The sequence below is a fragment of the Hoplias malabaricus genome, chromosome 17 (assembly GCF_029633855.1).
Source record: "Hoplias malabaricus isolate fHopMal1 chromosome 17, fHopMal1.hap1, whole genome shotgun sequence".
Classification (NCBI taxonomy): domain Eukaryota; kingdom Metazoa; phylum Chordata; class Actinopteri; order Characiformes; family Erythrinidae; genus Hoplias; species Hoplias malabaricus.
The window spans coordinates 11,036,311-11,057,524 of record NC_089816.1 but is presented as its reverse complement, the minus strand read 5'-3'; the positions used below and the strand labels follow the sequence as shown (position 1 = coordinate 11,057,524).

At 37.9% G+C, this 21,214-nt stretch overlaps 1 protein-coding gene across 1 annotated transcript in view; it reads left to right on the top strand.

Moving 5' to 3' along the window:
• htr4 (5-hydroxytryptamine receptor 4) overlaps positions 1 to 21,214 on the top strand; it is a 71,105-nt gene that overhangs the window by 17,574 nt on the left and 32,317 nt on the right. Inside the window, exons 3-4 of the mRNA XM_066649785.1 lie at positions 9,690 to 9,803; positions 14,092 to 14,292. Coding sequence (XP_066505882.1) covers positions 9,690 to 9,803; positions 14,092 to 14,292 — 315 coding nt within the window. The remainder of the gene's footprint in view (positions 1 to 9,689; positions 9,804 to 14,091; positions 14,293 to 21,214) is intronic.

Below are 21,214 nucleotides of genomic sequence, written 5' to 3'. Positions count from 1 at the left end.
ACATGATGAAAAACCAGGAAGAAGGTGTATGTGTGTGTGTGTGGGGGGGGAGGGTGATTGATCTCTCTTTCTCTTTCTGTCTGGTTCTGCTGGAATGTGTACAGAAGAGTTATTTTTGATTATTTAAGCCTTTCCAAGGCTTTCCAGCCAAGGCAGCCTGCACTGATTTTACCTTAACTGGATAGTGCTGCTGTAAGTTTATTATATTAGTTATAGAGTAATTAGGGATCATATATTTTACAGTTCTTTGCAGAACCATATATTTCAAAGGTCGCAACCAGATACATAGCCTTTAAAAGATTCTGAAAAAAAATTTATGTACAAATATAAAATAAGGAAGATTGTAAAAGATTGCATCAAATTAAATAATTACATAAAATAAACATTCCAACCCATTAATATTTCTCAGTTATACCGAAGGAACACCTGTGTATTTTTTAAGAAAACAAGTTTGGAGCTTTAATTCTCCTGTCTTGAAAACTTAAATACTGTTTGTTAGATGGGTGGCGCAGCAGGTAGTGTTGCAGTCACACAGCTCCAGGGACCTGGATGTTGTAGGTTCGAGTGCTGCTCTGGGTGACTGTCTGTGAGGAGTTTGGTGTGTTCTCCCCTTGTCTGTGTGGGTTTCCTCCCTCCCACAGTCCAATGCCCTGTGAAGGACTGGTGCCCCCTTCAGGGTGTGTTCCCACCTTGTGCCCAATAATCCCAGGTAGGCTCCGGACCCACCGCTAACCTGTAGTGGGTAAGCAGTTACTGACGATAAATGAATGTTTGTTAGATGGTGATAGTCATGGTGGTCTGGCAGGTCTGTGGATTTCTATGATTCAGATTTTCCTTGGATTTTTCACTGTGCTAGTAGACTGCATTATATATTTTTACTAATCAGAAATATTATTTTTCTACTACTCATTATATTATTTTATATTTTGAAAAATATCTCTCATCTAATCATAAATATCAGATGAAACCATTTTGACTACATGTTAAATAAATTAAGCATGCTGCTTATGTGTGACAAGAAATGCACAAATGAGTGTTTCAGGAGCTTTTGACTGTTACTGTAAGAGAGGGCAGCAGGACAGTTTGAAATGTTCATTATTTTCATGCAGATTGTGAACACGTTATTGCTAATTCCCTCAGAAAATACATCATTACAGTTAAAAATTCCTGTTTTTTCTAGGTTTCTTTTCATGCTGCTCTTTTTACATTCTGTAGTCCATACCTTGAACCTTGGTGTAATTAATGAGTGGCTGTTTCAGCTATGTGTGTGTGCATGTGTGTGTGTGTGTGTGTGTGTGTGCTGAGACAGCAATAAAGTCCTTTGGTACACCTGAGTGTGATCTGGATGATCTCCAGCTATGACTTTTTCCTGGCTGAGGGCAGATCTCTGGGGATTTCAAGGCCCTGTGGAGGCCAGACCTAAACTAGCTTTAAAAGATTACTCTTTGGAACTTCTCCATAACAGTAGATCCTCCTGTGTTTTTTACTGTGCTATTTCTTTCTCTGACAATGATGAAATGGGGCAGGTTATTAGAAATCAGGTAAGTTAATATCTAGTGTTTGTTCAGAGTGTTGAGATAAAGTGTTTTCTAGTGGTAAACACTTATTATGACTTCCTTATAGCTCCAATATGGGAGAGTCATTCCTAGGGTGGGATGGTATAATGGTAATACCGTATACTGTGGTATTTATTTTTCACAATGAATATAGTATTTATGACGTATGTATGGTGTGTCAAATTTCTGTTCTGTGTCTTTAAGTACAAGGCTAAAAGGCTCATTCATGTGTATTTAAGAGAGCCACAGAGAGGGGGTGCTTTGGGAACTCACTGACTGGTGATGTCACACTCCGAATATGGGTGGGGAAAAACAGAAGTTCAGTAGCTCACAACAGTTATGACTTTAGCACTGAATTTGGGTGAAAAGAGAGAGGAAAGGAGCTGAAAACAGACAAAATATTCAGAAGACGCTTCACTCAACTTTTATGCTTACAGGTACGAGGCTTTATCTTCTAGACATGTGAGTTTTGAGCCTCATTTCCCTGGAAAGCCCATATGCTGTGGTGTGCTGTTAGCTGGCCAGCTATGTTTCTGAATTTTGCTCTCTTAGAAATAAGTCTTTTTTATTTTCAACCTGTGTGTTGGTGTGCACTGTTGGGCTGTGCTGAGTTGAACTGCACACTGCTGAAAACCCTTCACTTGACCCACACTTACAGATATGAGGTTGCACCCCCACCCCCACCCCCATGGTAATACCCCTCTCCATGGTAATAATCATAATACAATATTCCGTGTTAATATTTTGAGAGGCAAGACAGTATGGAAAATACTGGATATTGCCCATCCCTAATCATAACATTTATCTATAGCTGATTAGTAGAAGAACATGGCTTGAGAATCAGTAGCTGAAGACAGATAGTCCCAACGCCTTGATGTTTCCAGGCAACAGAGGCCTATCTCATATCAGCCGCCCCTGCAGTGCTATCACCCTTAAATGATAAGAGGGAAAAAATTAGGAAGTTTGATGTTTTTTAAACATCAGATATTCACAGTGCCACAGAGAAAATTACTCCCACAGTAAGTGCAACTTCAAGGCTTACTTAATGCTACTAACAGGTGCCAGACTTGTTAAAGTGATTGTAGTAAGCTATGAAAAGTGATTGCTGTAAGCAACGTAAGTGCTATAGTAGAGATTTATTGTTACTAATGACTAATTTGTTCTCAGTGGTTTATCGTGTATAATGGGTATATGGCACTATAGATAGGAAAGTTGGATTATGCTTACTGCACTTAATATAAAGATTACATGATACAAATACTTAATGTTCACACACATTCATTCATCTTATGTGACCTCTTTATCTTGTTCAGGTTTGTTCAGAGCCTGCTCAGAGGCAGGAACACACCCCAGACAGGGCTTTTGTCCATCACAGGGCATCACACTTACTCAGTCACCCACACCATGGGCAATTTTACTCAGCGTATCCACGCATCAACAATTGTTTTTGGGCTGTGGCAGTAAATCTGAGCACCTGGAGGAAACCCCCATAGACACAGGGAGAACACAACAAACCATTCACAGACAGGGACCTGAGGTGGGGATTGAACCCAAATCCTGGGACCCTGTAGCTGTGGCACTACCTCACACACATGAACATACTTACTTCATTTGATTGACATCAACATGTCAGAATGACAAAAAGTGTGACATGTTTCATCATCAAGAGGATGTTTAATCTTAGACGGTATGGAAATAACAGCTGCAAATGCCCTTCAAAAAGTCAGAATTTTGAAGCGCTAAATGAGTCACATTTAGATCCTTGCCAATCATCCACAGAAGCTGCAATGATCTAGATTCACCCTAAAAGACCCCTTTGTCATCTGGGACAGAGGAGACGCATGTGCCTTCAGAGTATCCAGGCAACCCGATCCATCCCCAGGTGCAAGTTATTATCAGATTTCCCATTAATTATCATCAATCTGTGGAGCAGGATGAGGCAGATACGTGATTGATAATTGTCAGGAAATGGATTTATCAATCAGGGCCCACTGGATGAGCCTGAAAAAGTTCAATTCAATTGACCCACCATATTCTGTTTCAGGAAAGCTCTCAAATGTTCTTGAGCAAATGAAACTAGGAATTAAAGACCATCTCTGCGGTCGTGTGTGAACCAGTGTTTCTGAGCTTTGCAGAAAGTTTATTGAAAGAATTTAATTCAGGAAATACAGGAAATCAGCAAACATCTACAGTGCTGTGTGGAAGCCAGTAATTAAAATTTCTGACGCATCCATTTCAGCATTTTTATTATTGATCTAACTTGGTGTTTATAGTAGTTAATTGTATGTGTTTAAATCCCTGACCTCATCTAATTCATTTAATTAAACCTCTCTTAAATAAATGAATCGGTGCATAATGAAAATTCACAATTGAGCACAGCCGGATTTAGGTTTTTGCTTCATTCATTTTCTTTCACCATTTATCCACCTGGAGTCACTGGGCACAACGTAAAAACAGTCGATCACAGGGCACCACGTACATATTCAGTCACACATTCAGAAATATGGACACTTTTGAATAGACAGTCCACGTACAAACATGTGTTTGGACTGTTGGAGCACCCGGAGGAAACCCACACACACACGGGAAGAGCTATTATTATGTAAAGTTATGTTTACATGAGTTTTTCTTTCACACAAATATGGTCCCATGCTTCATTGAATATTATGTAACAAATTTCAGCATTTTATATAACAATAACTATAATACACCCACAGGACTACCACCAAGCAGTCATGTTTTGGGTGGTAGATCTTTCTCAGCACTGCACTGTTACTGAGGTGGTGGTGCTGTGTAAGTGTGCTTTGGGCTGGTACAAGTGGATCAGACACAGCAGGGCTGTTGTTTTTTTTTTTTTTTTACTATTGTGTCCACTCACAGTCTACTCTTCTATCATGTTGTCCCTTGTAGATGTAAATACAGAGACAGTAGCTCATCTTTTGTGTTACAGGTTGTGTTTGCAATCCTCTAGTCCTCCATCAGTTGGTGCTGGCTGCTGTTGGATGGATAGTCAGTATGTGAATGGTCAGATATCAGTCCAGCAGTGACACTGAGGGCTTTCAAAACTTCTGCAGAGCTTCTGTGTTTGATCCGCTCATACCGGCACAACACCACATCAGTGTCACTGCAGCACTGAGGATTACCCATGGCCCAAATCATACCTGCTCTGTAGTGGTCCTGACCATTTAAGATCAGGGTGAAATGGGGCAAACAAAGTGTGCCCCAAAGTGTGTAATTGTAGAATTACAAAGTGCTCCTGCATGGACAGTGGAGCTGAGAAAAAGGACAGTAAGTACAAAAGCAAGGAGGTGGTCGTATAGCATATCCTTATATCACTCCTAATTTTTACACCCCTGGTTAATATATGTTGATTTCTTTATACCTACAGTGTGTAGTATGAGAAGAAATACCTAAAATACCATAATATCTTCTTGCACTTCTAAGTTTCAAAGAGGAACTGGATCCAAAGCTCACTGACGTATATTTCCTAATGCACCATTTTAGTCCTGTCCACTGAGAGACGAAGATTACACAGGTTAACAAAGTGGAACATTATGGATAATTGGTTTGCCATTGTGATTTCCTTTTTGCAATAAGTTGAATTTCTTGTTGGGTTTGGATGGCTCATGCCAGATTGCCTAAAGGAAATTTCCACTAACCACAAAGACTTGGAATCTGTCTTTAAAAACCCTGCTGTCTGTGTGAGTAATTGCAGCAAAATATCAGGATGACTTGTTGGATGTAGTTTATGTTTTAAGAGAGAGAACTCACTGTCTGTGAAAGCTTCGTGAGACTGATCAACTTTAGCACTTTTGCTGTGTTTCATAGCATTGCTTTTTTTCAGTTGGGTATATCAGTAAGTCATTTTCCCACATTCTTTCCTGGAATGTCAGATTTCATAACTGAGAAAATTAGAATGCATTATGCATTTGAAGTTTCAATATGGAGTGAACAAAACCATGGGAGTGCATAATTTACTGAAATCTCCATATGACCGATTCATAAATGCAGTTGATTTAAATTACTGACACGTTTCGTAAACTTGTATTCTGATTTTTATGAAGGTACATTTCTGGCTGATTATGAATCATACAGTCTTTTCCACAGTTACCAACAAGAATTGCAAATGGACATGTGTATAATGGCAAATTGTGCATTGATTCTTTTTAAATGCATTCGGTGCCCTTTGCTCCCTAATCAACACATTTATGCTTTTTAAGCATGCAGCTGATCTAGAAAGTTGAGATGCAAATTTTAATAGAAATAATTAATGATAATAAAGGACCTCATTTCAGTCCAAGATTGTCAACAGCTCGACACTATGATGATTTCAGAGTAATTGAGGTCAAGTTTCCTCTCACCTTAAGTGGCTAACTATTGAATTATGGCAAGGAGGAGAGCAGCAAGGTGCCAAAGACTGTCTGGGGCAACTTGCCAGGTTACACAAACCACATCACCCGGCAATTCAGTGCTGCTCATGTGTCAAATAATAAGTTTACTCTCCAGTTTCTTCATTAACAACTTGAACATGGAATTCAATGTGAAATGTTCAGCCACTACACTGTTAATTTTCATTATGGAGTTGTAAAAAAAATTCATTTTATTTCATCAAATAATATTCATTTTTTATAGAATCTCAGTATCTAGGCATAGTAATAAGGATGAAAGTTTGAATAGCATTTCAGTGTAGGGTACATTTTCATCCATTGTATTTATTCATGCCACTGTAATTATTCATTTTGTAAATCATTACAACCTGAGCATGCAGTTTATTTGTTTTTTTATTTGTCACAAATAGACATTACCAACAAACTCTTTCAATGCTTTCAGGTTAATAAACATATTCATTAACACCTTGTAATAATTATGTTTAACTTTTAAGTTAAAGTCAGATTTTATCTGTGTCTGGAAGATAATTGGAGATGTGAGTGGACTGATGATAAACATGTCACTCACTGTGTCCCTAAACAGTCTGGGCTAGGTTCACCTTTCAGCCAGAGTTAGCAGTGGAACCTTTCATTCAGTTCTTTCCATGAAAAAAGATAAATAAGCAAAGCTGGAATACCATTCGCTGTCCCGTCCCAATTTACTTTCAACTTTCGCTGTGGCCCTAATTACATGACATCATGTTACAGGTAAACCACTTAACCCTAAATAAAGTCTCAAATCAAATGCATCTGGCAGACTGCACATGTGAGTCGCCTTTTAGCCATTAACAAAGCAGTCAAAGTCACAAAAAAATGTTTGTAAACCTTTTTACTATCACTGTATGATTTACTGTGTAGTTAAGTAGGCCACTCTGAACTTCAGCCACTGATTTGAAAAGTATGTTGTGTAAATGTAGCACAGAGAAAGAAGTTGGGGGCTGTTACGTCAGTATCATAAAGTATCAGGGCATTTATAGTGTAGGAACATTAATCATTTACTTGTTAATAAAAACAACCCACCATGTAGAAAATATAGTTGTTAGGTTAATAAATGTTATTTATATTATTTGTGTTATTATGTTATTTATTATTGATGCCTTTTTTGATAGTGTAGCTAAAATACATAATTCAGAATTTGCAACATGATTTATATTATTTATGTACTTATTTAACCAAATATTTTTTAGTGCAGCCTATTCCACTTTATCATTTTTAACAGAGCAGACTGTGTGCTGATTGATACTCCTGTGTAAACAGCTGAGATTAAGAATCCATAAGGTTTTTGTTTGTTTGTCCCAGCCTCAGATGGCTTTGGTGTAGTGGGGGAATATTTGGATCATATGCTGCGACCTGAGAGGAAAGAGTCTTAATCATTCTCTGGGACATTCCTACTGAGATGAACAAGTAATTCAATTTTCTTCCTCTGACAGCAGTTGTTTTCTTGGCATGATTATTATATAAATAGACAACACAGTTCACTCTAAACCATTGTGCTCACTGGTCCTTAGAATATAAGATCATATTTCAGTACAAAAACAACATTATTTTCATTAGATGCTATGTTGTCCTTGTTTCTGATTTGTATCAAATTAAGACTTTGTTTTAATCAAAAGTGTGTTTGCTTGTGTTCTCAGGAAGTTTTCCCTCCTTCCTCATATTTAGTTTGCTCATTATCTTTGACTAAAATGCTCTGTAAATTTTAAACATGCAGCTCAGTGCTTTCACAGTGAACCCGACATGACCGAAACAAAAGCTGCTAATTGATTAAAATGAGAAATGAGTGTACTTTCCAGCCCGCTGTCTGGAGCCAACAATGGAGTTGGTGTACTGCTGTCCGGAGGGCAGTTCACTTAGTGCTTAGATTGAGCTGCTCTGTGCTGATTGCACCCTCGGTTCAATTACACACTCGGGGTCAAAGGTTTTACAAGTCATCACACTGGCATGACCAGGTCTGCAGCGGCTGTCCTCGTGCACCAGTCACGTCTGTCTGCGAGATCTCCGCCTCAGCACTGTCACTGTCAAACCCTGGAGTGGAATGTGACAGAAAGGATTCCGTTTACTCAAACTTTTAATTGAACTTTCTAACTCAACCACATCGTCATGAGTGATTTTGAGCGAGTTAAGACAAGTGGTTCAGATTAAGATGAACTGTTGTATATTTTTACTAGACTGAAATGATTTTCATGACCTAAGTGCTGTACCGTGCTGATGAGAGAAAAACAGAGTTCTTCGCTGCCTTCAAAGTTTCTGTTTTGTTTGGTCAAGAATCTGCGTCTTCATTTTCTCTGATAGACTTATTCTTTCCTCTTCATGCCATGTACATTCAGTTCATGCTGATGATCATTGAAAACCAAGTGTTTTGGGCAAGGATTTTATTTAGTCAGATTTGATGTTTTATAATAACTCTGTAGTGGCAGAATTAACATACAAATCTTTGAATTTATACTTACGGCATGGTGCAGCTCTGGTCAAAAAATGCGTTTGTACTGTTGACGCCTGCCAGTGTACTGTGTAAATAAGCAATTAAATATATTAATGTATTCATTTTAGCAATAAACATTTAAATTATTTTTTTTCACATTATGTATCATCTAAATATTACTTACAAGTTTTCATAATTCATTGCATTTGCGTTTTTTTTTTCCGTATTTAATGTGTTCATGCTTTGCTTTTGTTATGGTCTTCCATTTAATTGTTTATATAAAAATACAGGGATACCTTCCATGCTTCTGAACACATTCAGTGTTCACCTTCAGTGGTCTAAGAATTATTATTTTTTTGTTTGTTTATTTTCTTTTCTCAGTAATTGTTTTTTTCAGCGACAGATCCTTTCAGTTCCAAAACTTTATCTTCTCACAGCGGAAAAATGGAGACAAAGACAATTTAGATCTAAAGCAAGTGTGGATATGATTGCCTCTCAAAGAGCTTTGTGAGATGACAGTTTGGTCATCTAAAGGTCTTGCATAGCCGAGACACATTTTTTATATATATCTTTTTTTTTTCTGGTTTTATAACTCATTTTCATTACTTATTTTTCATTACTTTGATTTATCTAACCTCCTCTGAATAAGTTCCTAAAACTAATAACTTGTATTTAATAGCTAATTTTATAGGAAATTATAAAGATAAAAAAGTGGTCTTTGACATTTGCACAGAGCTGTACAGTATCCTTCACTGAAACTCTTCTAAATGGAGTTTTAAAATGTAAATATTCCAAGAATTATAGTAAATAATTACAGTTGTCAAACACTCAAAATATGGGATGTGCTGCTTGTGTAGGAGGGATTTGTGCTACCTGTGTTGAGGTAAGATCCTTGAAGGAAATTAGCCTGCTTTTCTGGCCGCACTGTGTGTTCTCCTTGATTCTATTCTTGGCTGGTGCCCACACAGAGATGTTACCATGGGAATCCAAGAAGCAGATTTTTTTTCTAATCCTGACTTTTTACATTTAGCAAGTGCAAAAGTGATTATACTGTCCATGCTTACACAGAACATTTTTATTGCCCTAATTTGCAGACAAGCTAAGCATTTTACACCTAATTTATGTTGTGATAAAAGGACTGGTTTATTTGCTGTTCCATTTAATTTCTGCTGAACCATGAAATATCAGTCAGTTCATGACAACTGTCTTTCTAATCAGTCATTAGTCTGTGCCATGCAACTGATTGCTGTAGAATAAGTCCTTATCATCTCTCTGTTTCCACAGCAATGGCATGGCGAAGAGGGTTGCTCTCATCAGCTTCTTGTCACTGGTCATGCTCATGAGCGTCCTGGGAAACCTGCTGGTCATGGTGGCTGTCTGCAAGGACCGGCAGCTCAGGTCAGAGTCATGCCTATTCTTACAGTGCTTTTATCATCGCTGCCACATTCCAAACTCATAACCCTTTACTTGTTTTTCATTATTTGAAAGCACCATCTGCTCTTTACATTGTGGGAATATTTAATGACAGCTATATCACTGAAAATCATTCTGCTTTAAATGATCATTTGGAGACGCAACCTTAAATTATCACAGCTGTGATATGCTTCATCTCACAGAAAAAAGCACTACGATTAAGCTTTTAATTTATACAGAACTGAATTAGCAGTGGATTCGCTCCGTAAGAGACCATATAAAACTAAAAGAAACATTAATTTTTATGTTATGAAATACTAGGTACACATTAGGCCTCACAAAGAAGAGCCAGAAATTACATTGTGTTGTTTGATGTCCTCTTTTTAAAATAAATCAATCATTAAATCATACTCACTAAAGTATACTCATGTTGAAAAATGCAAACACTAGCAAAGTAATGTAGCTACTAAACATTTGACATGGCTGATGAATAGTTTTAATTGGAAGATCTCAATTACACACAATACTGTACCTTGTGGGCTGACCTGTCACCATCAGAAGAGATGTAGCTTCAATCTTACACTAGATCTGGGGCAGTTTACAGCTGTTGGTGTCCATCCTTCCTTTGTGAGGAGGCAAATCCATGCCACAATTCTGAATGAATGTGTAGCTCTCAAGGAACTGTAAACGAGAAAAGGAAATAGATACAAAAGATGAGGAGGTTTTATGTGAAGCACAAAATGTCTCTGAGTTTTGTGCAATACTTTATGTGCTTATACAATGAGGCATTGCATATATCATAAATGTTTTGTTAAATTTTATGACCAAACACTAGCCTCCACATTTTTATTTCTTTGTTCTTTCCTGTAGTAAAGTAGACGTGACTGTGTGTTTTAGGCACCAGTAAATGATTTCCTGATTGCTTCTGCAGTGGTTAAACTCCTGAGTGCAGCATTCCTTTATTTCATATCAGTGTTTGATTAGCAGCTGGTTAATTACTCCTCCAGAGGGCTACTCTGAAGTGAGTTCTTAGAGAAATATGCAGCAGCATTTTTCTTGCTGAAATGAAAGCAGCTGCTTGAATGGAGTCTCTCAGGATTAGACCCTTTGAGTACATTATCAACAAAAATACAGTAGTGTGTGTGTGGTGACATTGTTTTCTAGAGCAAAGGAGCTTTATATGAATATTGAGTCACTTTGCACCACCATCAACTCTCTCTCTCTCCCCGTCAGTCCTTTAGGGATAAGACCCTTAAGCCCTATCCAAATGATATATCATCATCTAATATAATGGCACATTATCCAAACTGTGCACATTCTTAAAGCTCTGTCAGGGGAGTATCAGCGTGTGAATGACTGGCTAGTCAGACCGTTGCTGCTCAAGGTCACCTCTGTGCATTCTCCTGGGATTTAATAAATGGGTCTACCCATGTGGTGCTGCTTCCCTCTTCCTTAATATGAAGAAAAAGCCTCAGTTTTTCACACAGAGTACAGATAAGGGAATTTTTTGCCCTCAGCTCTGTGCAGCAAATGACGGGCTCAGAAGTGGCTTTCAGAGAGTTGTTAACCTCGTGGTTCCCCATCTCTCAGGCTCGTCCATTCAGAAAGTGGAATTGCATGTCGTATCTGTTGAAAATGTATGTCACCGTGTGAAAAACCACACATCTTTCACAAACACATTCTACTCTCCTTTTCATGTGCTTCTTCATGATTTATGATGATGTGCCCTTTTTCTGTCCTGCCTTTAAGGGGTTTTCAATCACATTTCAGCATCCTGCTCATCACAACCAGTGCCATATTAAAGTCAACATTCACAAAACTTTGTCATGTCTGCCATGCATAATAGAAGTGCAGTGCTTTTAAATTACAGTAAGAGGTTTTATCTTTGAGGTGTGTTTAAAAATATAAAAAGCTGTTTTGTCTTAGGACAATAATGTAAATGTAAAATGCGAAGACATTTTTAGATGTCATTGGAATTCGTTAGATTCATTACATTTTAAATGATTAATTATTAATTTAATTGATAGTAATTTTATAGGAGAATGATAAATAATTCAGACCTATGATTTTAATTTTGTTATGTTATGTAGTATTCTGCAGCATGGCATTATATCCCTCAAACTTACTGGTTTCTTACTTTATGATTTTGTTAATCTGTGTTTCCCACTACAGTATCCAACATGAATTATGCAAAATATCATTATTTGAGTCCCTGGAGTGTCACCCAATCCTGCCTGCTAGCATAGCCACTGATCTATAGGCTAATAAATGCAACCAAGCAAGCATTAGCAGAACTCTTACCCCAGTTGTGGAAGAATGAGAACAGCAAATCTATCTTTATTCGTCTCAAAGGGGATTTTTTAAACCCTTTCAGTCCGTGAAAAACAGACACATTTTAGGATTTTTTGTTATTTTATATTTTACTTGTTTCTCTCCTAATCTGACATTTCAGTAGTTTTTGAACTGATTTTATTTTATTTCGATTTTCTATAATAATATAGGGACATTTACTAAAGTGATATGTTTGCAGTAGCATATCTGGCTTCTCGGCTGTAAAATTAGCCATTTGCTTCCATTCCAACAACACACCCAGCATTAAATATTTATGTGAGTTATGAGATTTTGTTGTAACAGAATGGATTTGTTAATGTTCAATTTTCAATTCAATCCTTAAGGCCCCACAGCTGCACTGCATTTCTGATCTGTTCCAGCAGTCCTGAGCCAGGTAAACAGCATTGTGCAGGCTTTGATTACTTTGGCTCAGCTCTGTTGGGAACTGGAACAGAACCAAAATATTGACTGGCTAGATGTCTACTTGGAAAACTTTCTCTGGTTCACATAAGGTCAGAATCATATTTAAAATAATCCATAAACATATCATATATTGACATGTGACCTGCCAAGCAGTGCATAATTGAGATGTTAAAAAATTCTGATCAAAATGCCTGATCAGAATTCATCTGTCTCTGGGTCGTACAGGCCATCTGGCAGCGTTACACTTTAATGATAAAGCTTTTTATAAGCACTGGTATATAATCTGATGGCATAATTATCTGTCACAGTGACATCAAATTCGCTGTAAGAAAAAGTTGCCAATGCCTAAGCCTTCTTTCTTCCACAGATATGTATTGTTAGCAGACAGCTGGAGAATGTTTTGATGCCATGTTTTTGCATACAAGTTGGAGTGATTTGAATCATTTTAGAGGTTCTCTATTGGCTATATATAGCACTGTTTTTTCAGTGCCTTTCCAAGCCCTTGCTGTAACCAGAGTTTTATTAGTCATTAATGGAGTTCCAGAGGGTCTGGTCTTTCTCAGGCACTGTGGAACAGGGTATAACATCCTATCAGGAGATTACCCCCCCCCCCCACACACACACACACACACACACACACATACACACACACGCACACACATGCCCTCTTTTCATAGCTTAATTCTGCAGCCTACATTTAATTTATTCATTCAAATATGTAGAGGTTTGAAGGAGGATATGAGTTTCCTCATATTAATGGGCACCTATTTCATTTATGTGGCCTCCTAATATTTCAGCTATTTTAACATAGCTATATTATTATTATTATTATTTTAATCTATATTCAAGTAAATGATTGATATAATTCAGTTTGTTATTTTTATATATTTGTACTCAGATTTAAATGTGGGAATTTTGTCTACTTTAATTTATGTTATAAATTAGTAATATTTATTATATGAACAATATTTAAATTAATCCATAGATTAGATTCATTTTTTTAATTATTTATAATCGATATAGTTTTGTTATTTATGGTTTCTACTAATTATTATTAGATTTGATGTTTATGAAATATACTTGCATGTTTAAGTGCTTATGTTTACAATTACAGTACAGTGCAATAATCAGAGACCACCCTTTATCACTAAATGGATTACTGGGTTTGTTGGAGGAAAAAAATCTTTGAAAAAATAGATTTTTTCAAAGTCTACCAAAATAACTGGAAGCTATAATTACACTAAAATTTGAAAATTACTATATTTAGATGTTAAGGTTGGTATTGAATTTTATACAGTACTGAATATTCATCACACCATGCATTTCAATGTGTAAATGCCCTAACATCAAATGCAAATGATAAATAACCTTGAACTTGAACTATTGCCTGTTATTGAGTTTTTCATTGACCTTTGCAGCCATAAGCATAAGATAAAATCATCACTAACCAATTATAGCTGTTTCTAAAAAAAAAAACTCAGAATAGCAGAAAAATAACATTTACTTTCTGTATCTTTAGGAAAATTAAGACCAATTACTTCATCGTATCACTGGCCTTTGCTGACCTGCTGGTGTCAGTGTTGGTGATGCCATTTGGGGCCATCGAGTTGATTCATCAGAACTGGATCTATGGTGAGACCTTCTGCCTGGTCCGTACCTCACTTGATGTGCTGCTGACCACTGCCTCCATCCTGCACCTCTGCTGCATATCTTTGGACAGGTGGGGAAACACACATACATATCAGGCAGAAACCAAGGAATGCTCAGCTGTGCAAAATTCAATTGCTGTTTTTTGTTTTCTTCCAACTTGTGCTCACAGCATACGACGAGATTTCAGTAATAAGCTGCCGTCTTGTCAGTCACGCGGCATTTAGCCTTAAAAGCGCCAACAAATCAGAGTTTAATTTTGCTTGTGAATTGAATGCGTACTGTGTGATGTTGCAGTTTCCATGGTAACTTTAGTGTTGCCTTGCGACATGTTCACTTGCTAAATTGTACCCAACACTGTGATTACGAAGCTAATTAGGTGCCACATGATACTTTTAGTATAATCAACAGGCGAGCAGTCATCGCAGCCCCAAACCTGTGCATGGTAAAGTCTGTAAGTAATTGGGTGGTGACACACTTTTATTCTCATTGTTTGGTACTCCAGTACACTGGCATTTGAAAAGAAAAAATGATGCAGAAAGCATCAATTCACAGAGCTGTATTGTGTTCATTATACAGGATTTCAGTGCCCTTTTTACCTTCCCCCACGTATCTTCACAGTCATAGTCCAACAAGGAAAATAGACACACAGATTAAGCTATGAATGAAGTAAATCTGCAGTTTCTGTAGGCAGAATCTATAATCCTAATCATAATCATAATCATAATCATATATCATAATCATATATCATAAATCCAGAGCACATCACACTCTGTGAATCTGTGAAAAAGTATGTGCAGTCATGTATGCAGCAAATAGAATTAGCACAGAGTTCTTACTAATTATAAGAGCATGAAATGGAAGGATATATGAATATTTTAGCTGCACAAATCCAAACAGATTTCTCAGAAATTGGTGGATGGCAATTTACCTTGCAGCAGGAAAATGACCCAGAGCATATTACTATTGATAGCAGCTATGGGGTGTTTCAGGGCCAGAAAGTGGAATGTTCTTGACAGGCAAAGTCAGTCACCTGACCTGAACCCCGCTGAGTGTGCATTTAATTTATTGAAGACAAGACTAAAGGCAAGCATCTCTTGAAATGAACATGAACTGAACATGACTGCTTTATAAGGCTGGCTGAGCATCCCTGTGGAAGAAAACCACACATAGTGTGGTACATACAGATTTAAAACAACAATAGCAAATGATTAATCAATGTTATGTTCATTTTTCTTGGTACTTACAGTCCTTAATTTTATGTTTCTGTTTAATATGTGTATAACGTGTTTTATATAGCTTTACAAACACAGGTATGAATACTCTGAAATTCAACATCCTAAATTGTATATATATTTTTTGTCATAAAGACCATTTGGCAGAATTTTTTTTTCTGTGGTGAGGTGGGGTGAAATGCGGTCCTGGTGATTTAGTTATGTCTGAATTTGTCATGTTGGTTAGTGCACTCATTTGAGAGTTCTGTGCCTTTAACCAGCTATAAATCTAAGTGTCCAAATAGCCCCAGGTTATAATAATCCAATGTGAAATGTTGTGGCTGTTAATATTCCATCATATCCTGAGATAATGGAATTTCCACTTTTTTCTTTCCGTAAGCATGGATGCATCCAAAAAGACTAAGAACAAGAATAATAAAAAATGATATGAATAAGTATTGATACTTTATTAAATACATTTGGGAAACTGAGTAAGTGCATTTAACCCATCTGTTGTAGCAAACACACACACCTAGTAGGGGCAGTGAGCAGCCCACACCTGAAGCAGTTGGGGTTAGACAGCACTGAGGTAATTGAGATGTGGATATCGAGGTAGAAGAAAGCACAACTCCTTCAGTCTCCCCTCCCTTATTTTCCCTGCTTGGGATTAAATCTTTAGGTGCTAGGAAGTAAATAATTTGCTTAGGTGATGCAAATAAGGCTAACAGGTCCTTTTACAAGTGTACATTTACAAACATTAAATCCTATAAAATGACTGAACATGTTTACTAGTATCTTTCCATCTAATAGCTAGTATTTTGGAGCCCCAAGTCCAACTATTTCTGACTACACTGTTTGACGAGACCCTGCTCTGTCTTGATGTTGAAGTACACACATCACATACAACATACACCCACCCACCCACACATGCACACATACAGCCCACACAGAGCTCTTGATCATGTTCAGCAGCAGAAACATTGTGCGGCCTGTTTTAGCTTCTCAAGTGTTAAATCAGAACATTCCTTGCTTAATGGTTGGGTCTTGAAAAAGAGTGTTCAACCTACATATAATTGATGTTGCATTTGCTAGCTGTTTCTACGGCCTAATGGTGTTTTTCTCATTTGGTCCAAGGAGATAGGCTTATGTACCAATGAGTAATTAAATTGATGAACATTTAATATTCAATGCTTTACATTCCATCAACATGGGCAAAGCAGGATGCTTTTAAAAAATTACTGTAATCACTGTAAAGACTTTTAAAAAATCAAAGTCAGCCGGATAGTGGCTGTCTTTGCCCAAATGCACACTGTTCTTTAATGTTTCCTTTGGCGGAAGAGTGTATCTTTGTGTGTGCAGGTCTGTTGAAACAATTTGTCTAAACTCACAAAGTGCGCATTCATCTGTCATCCATTACAGCCTTTGACATTTAATCTAGCAGCCTTTCTTCATTAGAAATAAACAGTCTGGCATGAATGATAAAGAGTGGGGGATTCACACAGTCCTCTGGAATGCAAGCCTCTTATATGACAGACACTTTGTAAAGTCTCTCCGCAGACCATAAACCTCAGGTTGTCCTACATTACAGCTTTACCAATTGAGTGGTGGACTGGTGTTTGAGACGGGGTGCAGGGAGCTTCCAAAGGAAATACATGAGAAGATATATGTAAGACTGTTTGCCTGACCTGCATCATTCCAAACCTGCAGTTACAGAGGTGGCCACGCTTTTAACGCTCGCTTGTAACTAGGGTCACAGGAAAAAGAAGGAGAGGTGGGCATTAATTTTGGACTGTCACAATGTGCCTGACCCTGTTTCTGATTCTCTCTAATTCTTTTTCTTTCTCTCTCATTTGCTCACTTTTTCTCTCTCTCCTTCTTTCTGTTTCTCTTCCTCCCTCTCTGATTTTCTTTTTGGAATGTGTGTGGGTGTGTGTGTGTGTGTGAGAGAGAAAGAGAGAGAGAGAGAGAGAGACATTTTTTAAGATTAGCCTACTGGTGGCTCATGAATGAAAATGACAGTACAGCAGATGGTCTTTTATAAACCTCCACTCTGAGTGTTTTGTGCTCTCCTCCTATGCCCTCAACAGCAGTCATTTTAGAAAGAAAAGCCACTGAAAGCTTCTGATGGCAAAACAAATTCAGAGACCTAAACTCTGTATATGTGACAGTTCCTCCCCTCTTTCCTTGTGTTCATCACTTTACCCCACTTTGTGCATTTTTACAACAACAGGGTCTTAAGTGTTCTGTGTCCTTGCACACTTTTTGCAATAGGAGTTATGTTTGCCTGCGTCAGGAGGAACGAGAGAAGTTCCTGGAAGCTCTGATGCTAGCAGCTGGTTATTAATACCATGAATCTTGAAGGAGGGGAGCAGACACTGTTTTGGCTATTTTACAAGTTAGATGCCAAAATGAGTCTGGACAATGAGGGATTTGAACATGCCACAGTATGTCTCCTGGCTGACTGTTCTTCGGGCAGTCATTTAGCACGCACTGCCATATTCACCATGTCATTTTGTGTTAGTGCGTATGAAACATGTGCCACCTCCTTAGAAGCAGCTTACTTTAATTCACCCATGGCCCTCAAGCCAATATATGCTTTCATGCCTCGCTTAAGTCTCACTCAGGGTAGGATGTGTTTCAGGGCACTACTGAATGGCTTCTTGGCTGTTTTTTCAGGAGACTAGGAATAAAATAAGTGAAGGCTCTTGTTGCTTACTTTTTCACAGTACTGTAAATTTCTTTTAATTAATGTATATGTGGGCGGCGCAATGGCGCAGCAGGTAGTGTCGTAGTCACACAGCTTTAGGGATCTGGAGGTTGTGGGCTCAAGTCCCGCTCCAGATGACTGTCTGTGCGGAGTTTGGTGTGATCTCCCCGTGTCCCCGTGTTCTTGCCTACCGCCCAGTGATTCAGGGTTAGCTGCGAGCCCATCGTGACCCTGAACTTTACAGACAATGAATGAATAATGTATGTGTGTATATTAGAATGCTCAGTGTGCTAAATGAAAAACCACAGTAGTGCTAATAAATTAATCTGAGCAAGAAAATGGTCTGAACACACTAAATGAAATACTGGTAAAAAAAAAACATGTATGCCTTTAATAGGCTTCAAAGTGTTGATGTAGTAGATGAGATTAAAAATCACTAAATGAAACAAAGGAATGTAGAGCCTTTGTATACCTTGCATTTGAGAGTAATCTTTATTTTTATGTTTAAATAAGCAGTGTTTGATGTGAATGAACACAGTATAAACACAACATGTCATGACTTTAAGATTCTCACCAAGGAAGAGCTGTGATCACTAAACACATTTATTTATTCTCAGAAGAGGCCCAAGGACTGGCAGAAACACACAGACTTGATAACAGACTATGTTTAGAAATGTCATTAACTTCTTATTCAGAGCTCTTTTACTGAAAGAGAAAATGGTCAGTTCTGCTCTTAAATGTAATGATTGAAGTTTAAACTGCAAAATATGAGGCTTGATAGTTTAATATAGACATGCTTTCATAGGCTCCTTTAAATCATTTGTCAGCATTTAACCTGTTCTTTTTTTTAAAAAGTGTTTATTTTTTTTTGTACAGTAAGAATTAAGACCATGGGCCACGAGGATCATGTTATTGTAAAAATTGACTTTGACTAATGCCACATGAAGTCCATTAGGTTAATGGTGAGCTTAATTAGGCCTATCTGGCAGTATAAGCCACTTATGGGCCCACTATTGATTTTCAGTGTCATTATTTGTACACTGCAGTACGTCCTGGATAAGCCTTGTTCTCTAGTGGAAAAGCACAGTGTTTTTCGAGAGGTCCTTTTTTTCTCAGGACTGATTGTAGTGTTTTTGTCCAAAGGAGTTTGGGGACTTGTCAGTAATTACAAGAGGCTATTGTGCTAAGGGAGGTTAAGTATGTTAAGCATGTCCTTGTGTGGATAGGTGAGAGACAAAGAGTTGGATTTTTTGTAGTTGTTGCAGTTGTTTTGTACAACTGGAAAATACTCTCAGTTCTTCTGCATAATGTATCTCTAAAGGATACAGCTCATATGACCTTTATATGGAATTATAGCATTCCTCCAGGCATGTATCTTACAGACCGTAAATGCCTACCTGAGACATTATGTTGTTTCCCCCAAGGACTTCCCTGCATGCATTCTATAGGGAGGGGACATTAAATTTATATCTATGCTGCCATCTCGGCTTTAGTCTGATGCATGAAGAAGTCAAGGAGAGTTTGCACTTTTGAATGCTGAGGCAGGTTGCTCCACACTTAAATGAAATGAAAACACTTAATGAATGAAAACTCACTCAAAATAGCTGCACTCACAACCAAGAAAACCTCCAATCAATGTCCAGCGCTGCTAGCACATATCAGTGAATCTGCTGCTTTACAGAAGCCTAAAGGCAAAGGGACAGGTGAACAGAAACACGTTCCTAAGAGCTTTATTTTTAGAAGAGCCTGAATGGAGCATGACATACATTATGCCTCTCTGCGCCTATATGCCCCCTTCAGCTGTATAGCTCACAGGCCGTCATTAAAGCTTCCAGTTTCCCTCCACAGCCCAGACGTCTGCTTTTCATTTCATTAAAGAAACATTTCTCCACAGTGAGCACTTGTCTAATGCCAGTCAGTGTTGGCCCTGGCTTTTTAATGCAGCCTCTCATGACGCCATTTCCTCTCACCCATTCACTCAGAATTTACAGGAATGTTTCTAGCTTTTTTTTTTTTTTTTTACTGTTTTGTTACTGATATACATTATTTTATGTGAAGCACTTTGTAGCTTTGTCTTAGAAAAGTGTTAATCAAATAGAAATGACTTACTTACAGCTTTCTGAATAATTCAATTAAACTGTAAACAAGGTCAGAAAGAATGGTTTTCAGTACCAAAAAATAAAATATATAATGTATATGTTCTTTTATATTTGATGATGACATTTATGCACAAGATGAAGAGCAGGTTATATTTTCAAATTCATTTATTCCTTTATTTCACCTCGCTATATATATATATATATATATATATATATATATATATATATATATATATATATGTATCAGCTTTACAGATTTAATCTTGCTGTCGCTCAGGTAATGATTGATATGTTCTGAAATCCATTTCTCTTTCCGAAGCTGGCCCTGGAAACCCAGAGCATTACCCGACCCCATCAATCACTAGCACTGTAATTATCATTTAAGTGCTGCTGCCCTGTCTGTTTTCTGTTGCGTTTGTATTTAGCGCTGTCTGATAGTGGTCTGCATGTGCCACTGTGACAGTAAAATAAGCCAGGAGAGCAGGTGGAGAGAGCTGGCCCTCCTGACAGCTCGGACGCCTGCCTTTGCTCTGGGAGCTCTGTCAGGCTCCAAATAACACAACACTACTACCCAGACTACTTTAGCACACGTAGAGTGACTAATGCGCGGGTCGTGTTTCTGAATGTAGCTTAGAGCCCCTGAACACAAACATAGCTGCGGGGTTTGTTTTTTGTTCTGTCAGTCCTCAGCTGTGCACATCAATTAGCTGAGTGGCTGGGCTTGGATCCTCATGGCCGTTTAATGGAAGACACTGCACCAGTTCTTTGGAATTTCTAAAATTGATTCACCTGGATGTTGCTTCTTGCAGAGGAACTTCAAGGCCTAGTGCACCTGGAGGTTTAGAGGCCCCAGTGATGAGGTGTGAATGGTCATGGTTTACAGTAGAGCTCAGACCTCTCTGCCAGTGCTAAATGTGCTGTAATGAATACATGCCAGGAATGTCACATTGAGTGGTGAACAGATAAACAGGAACC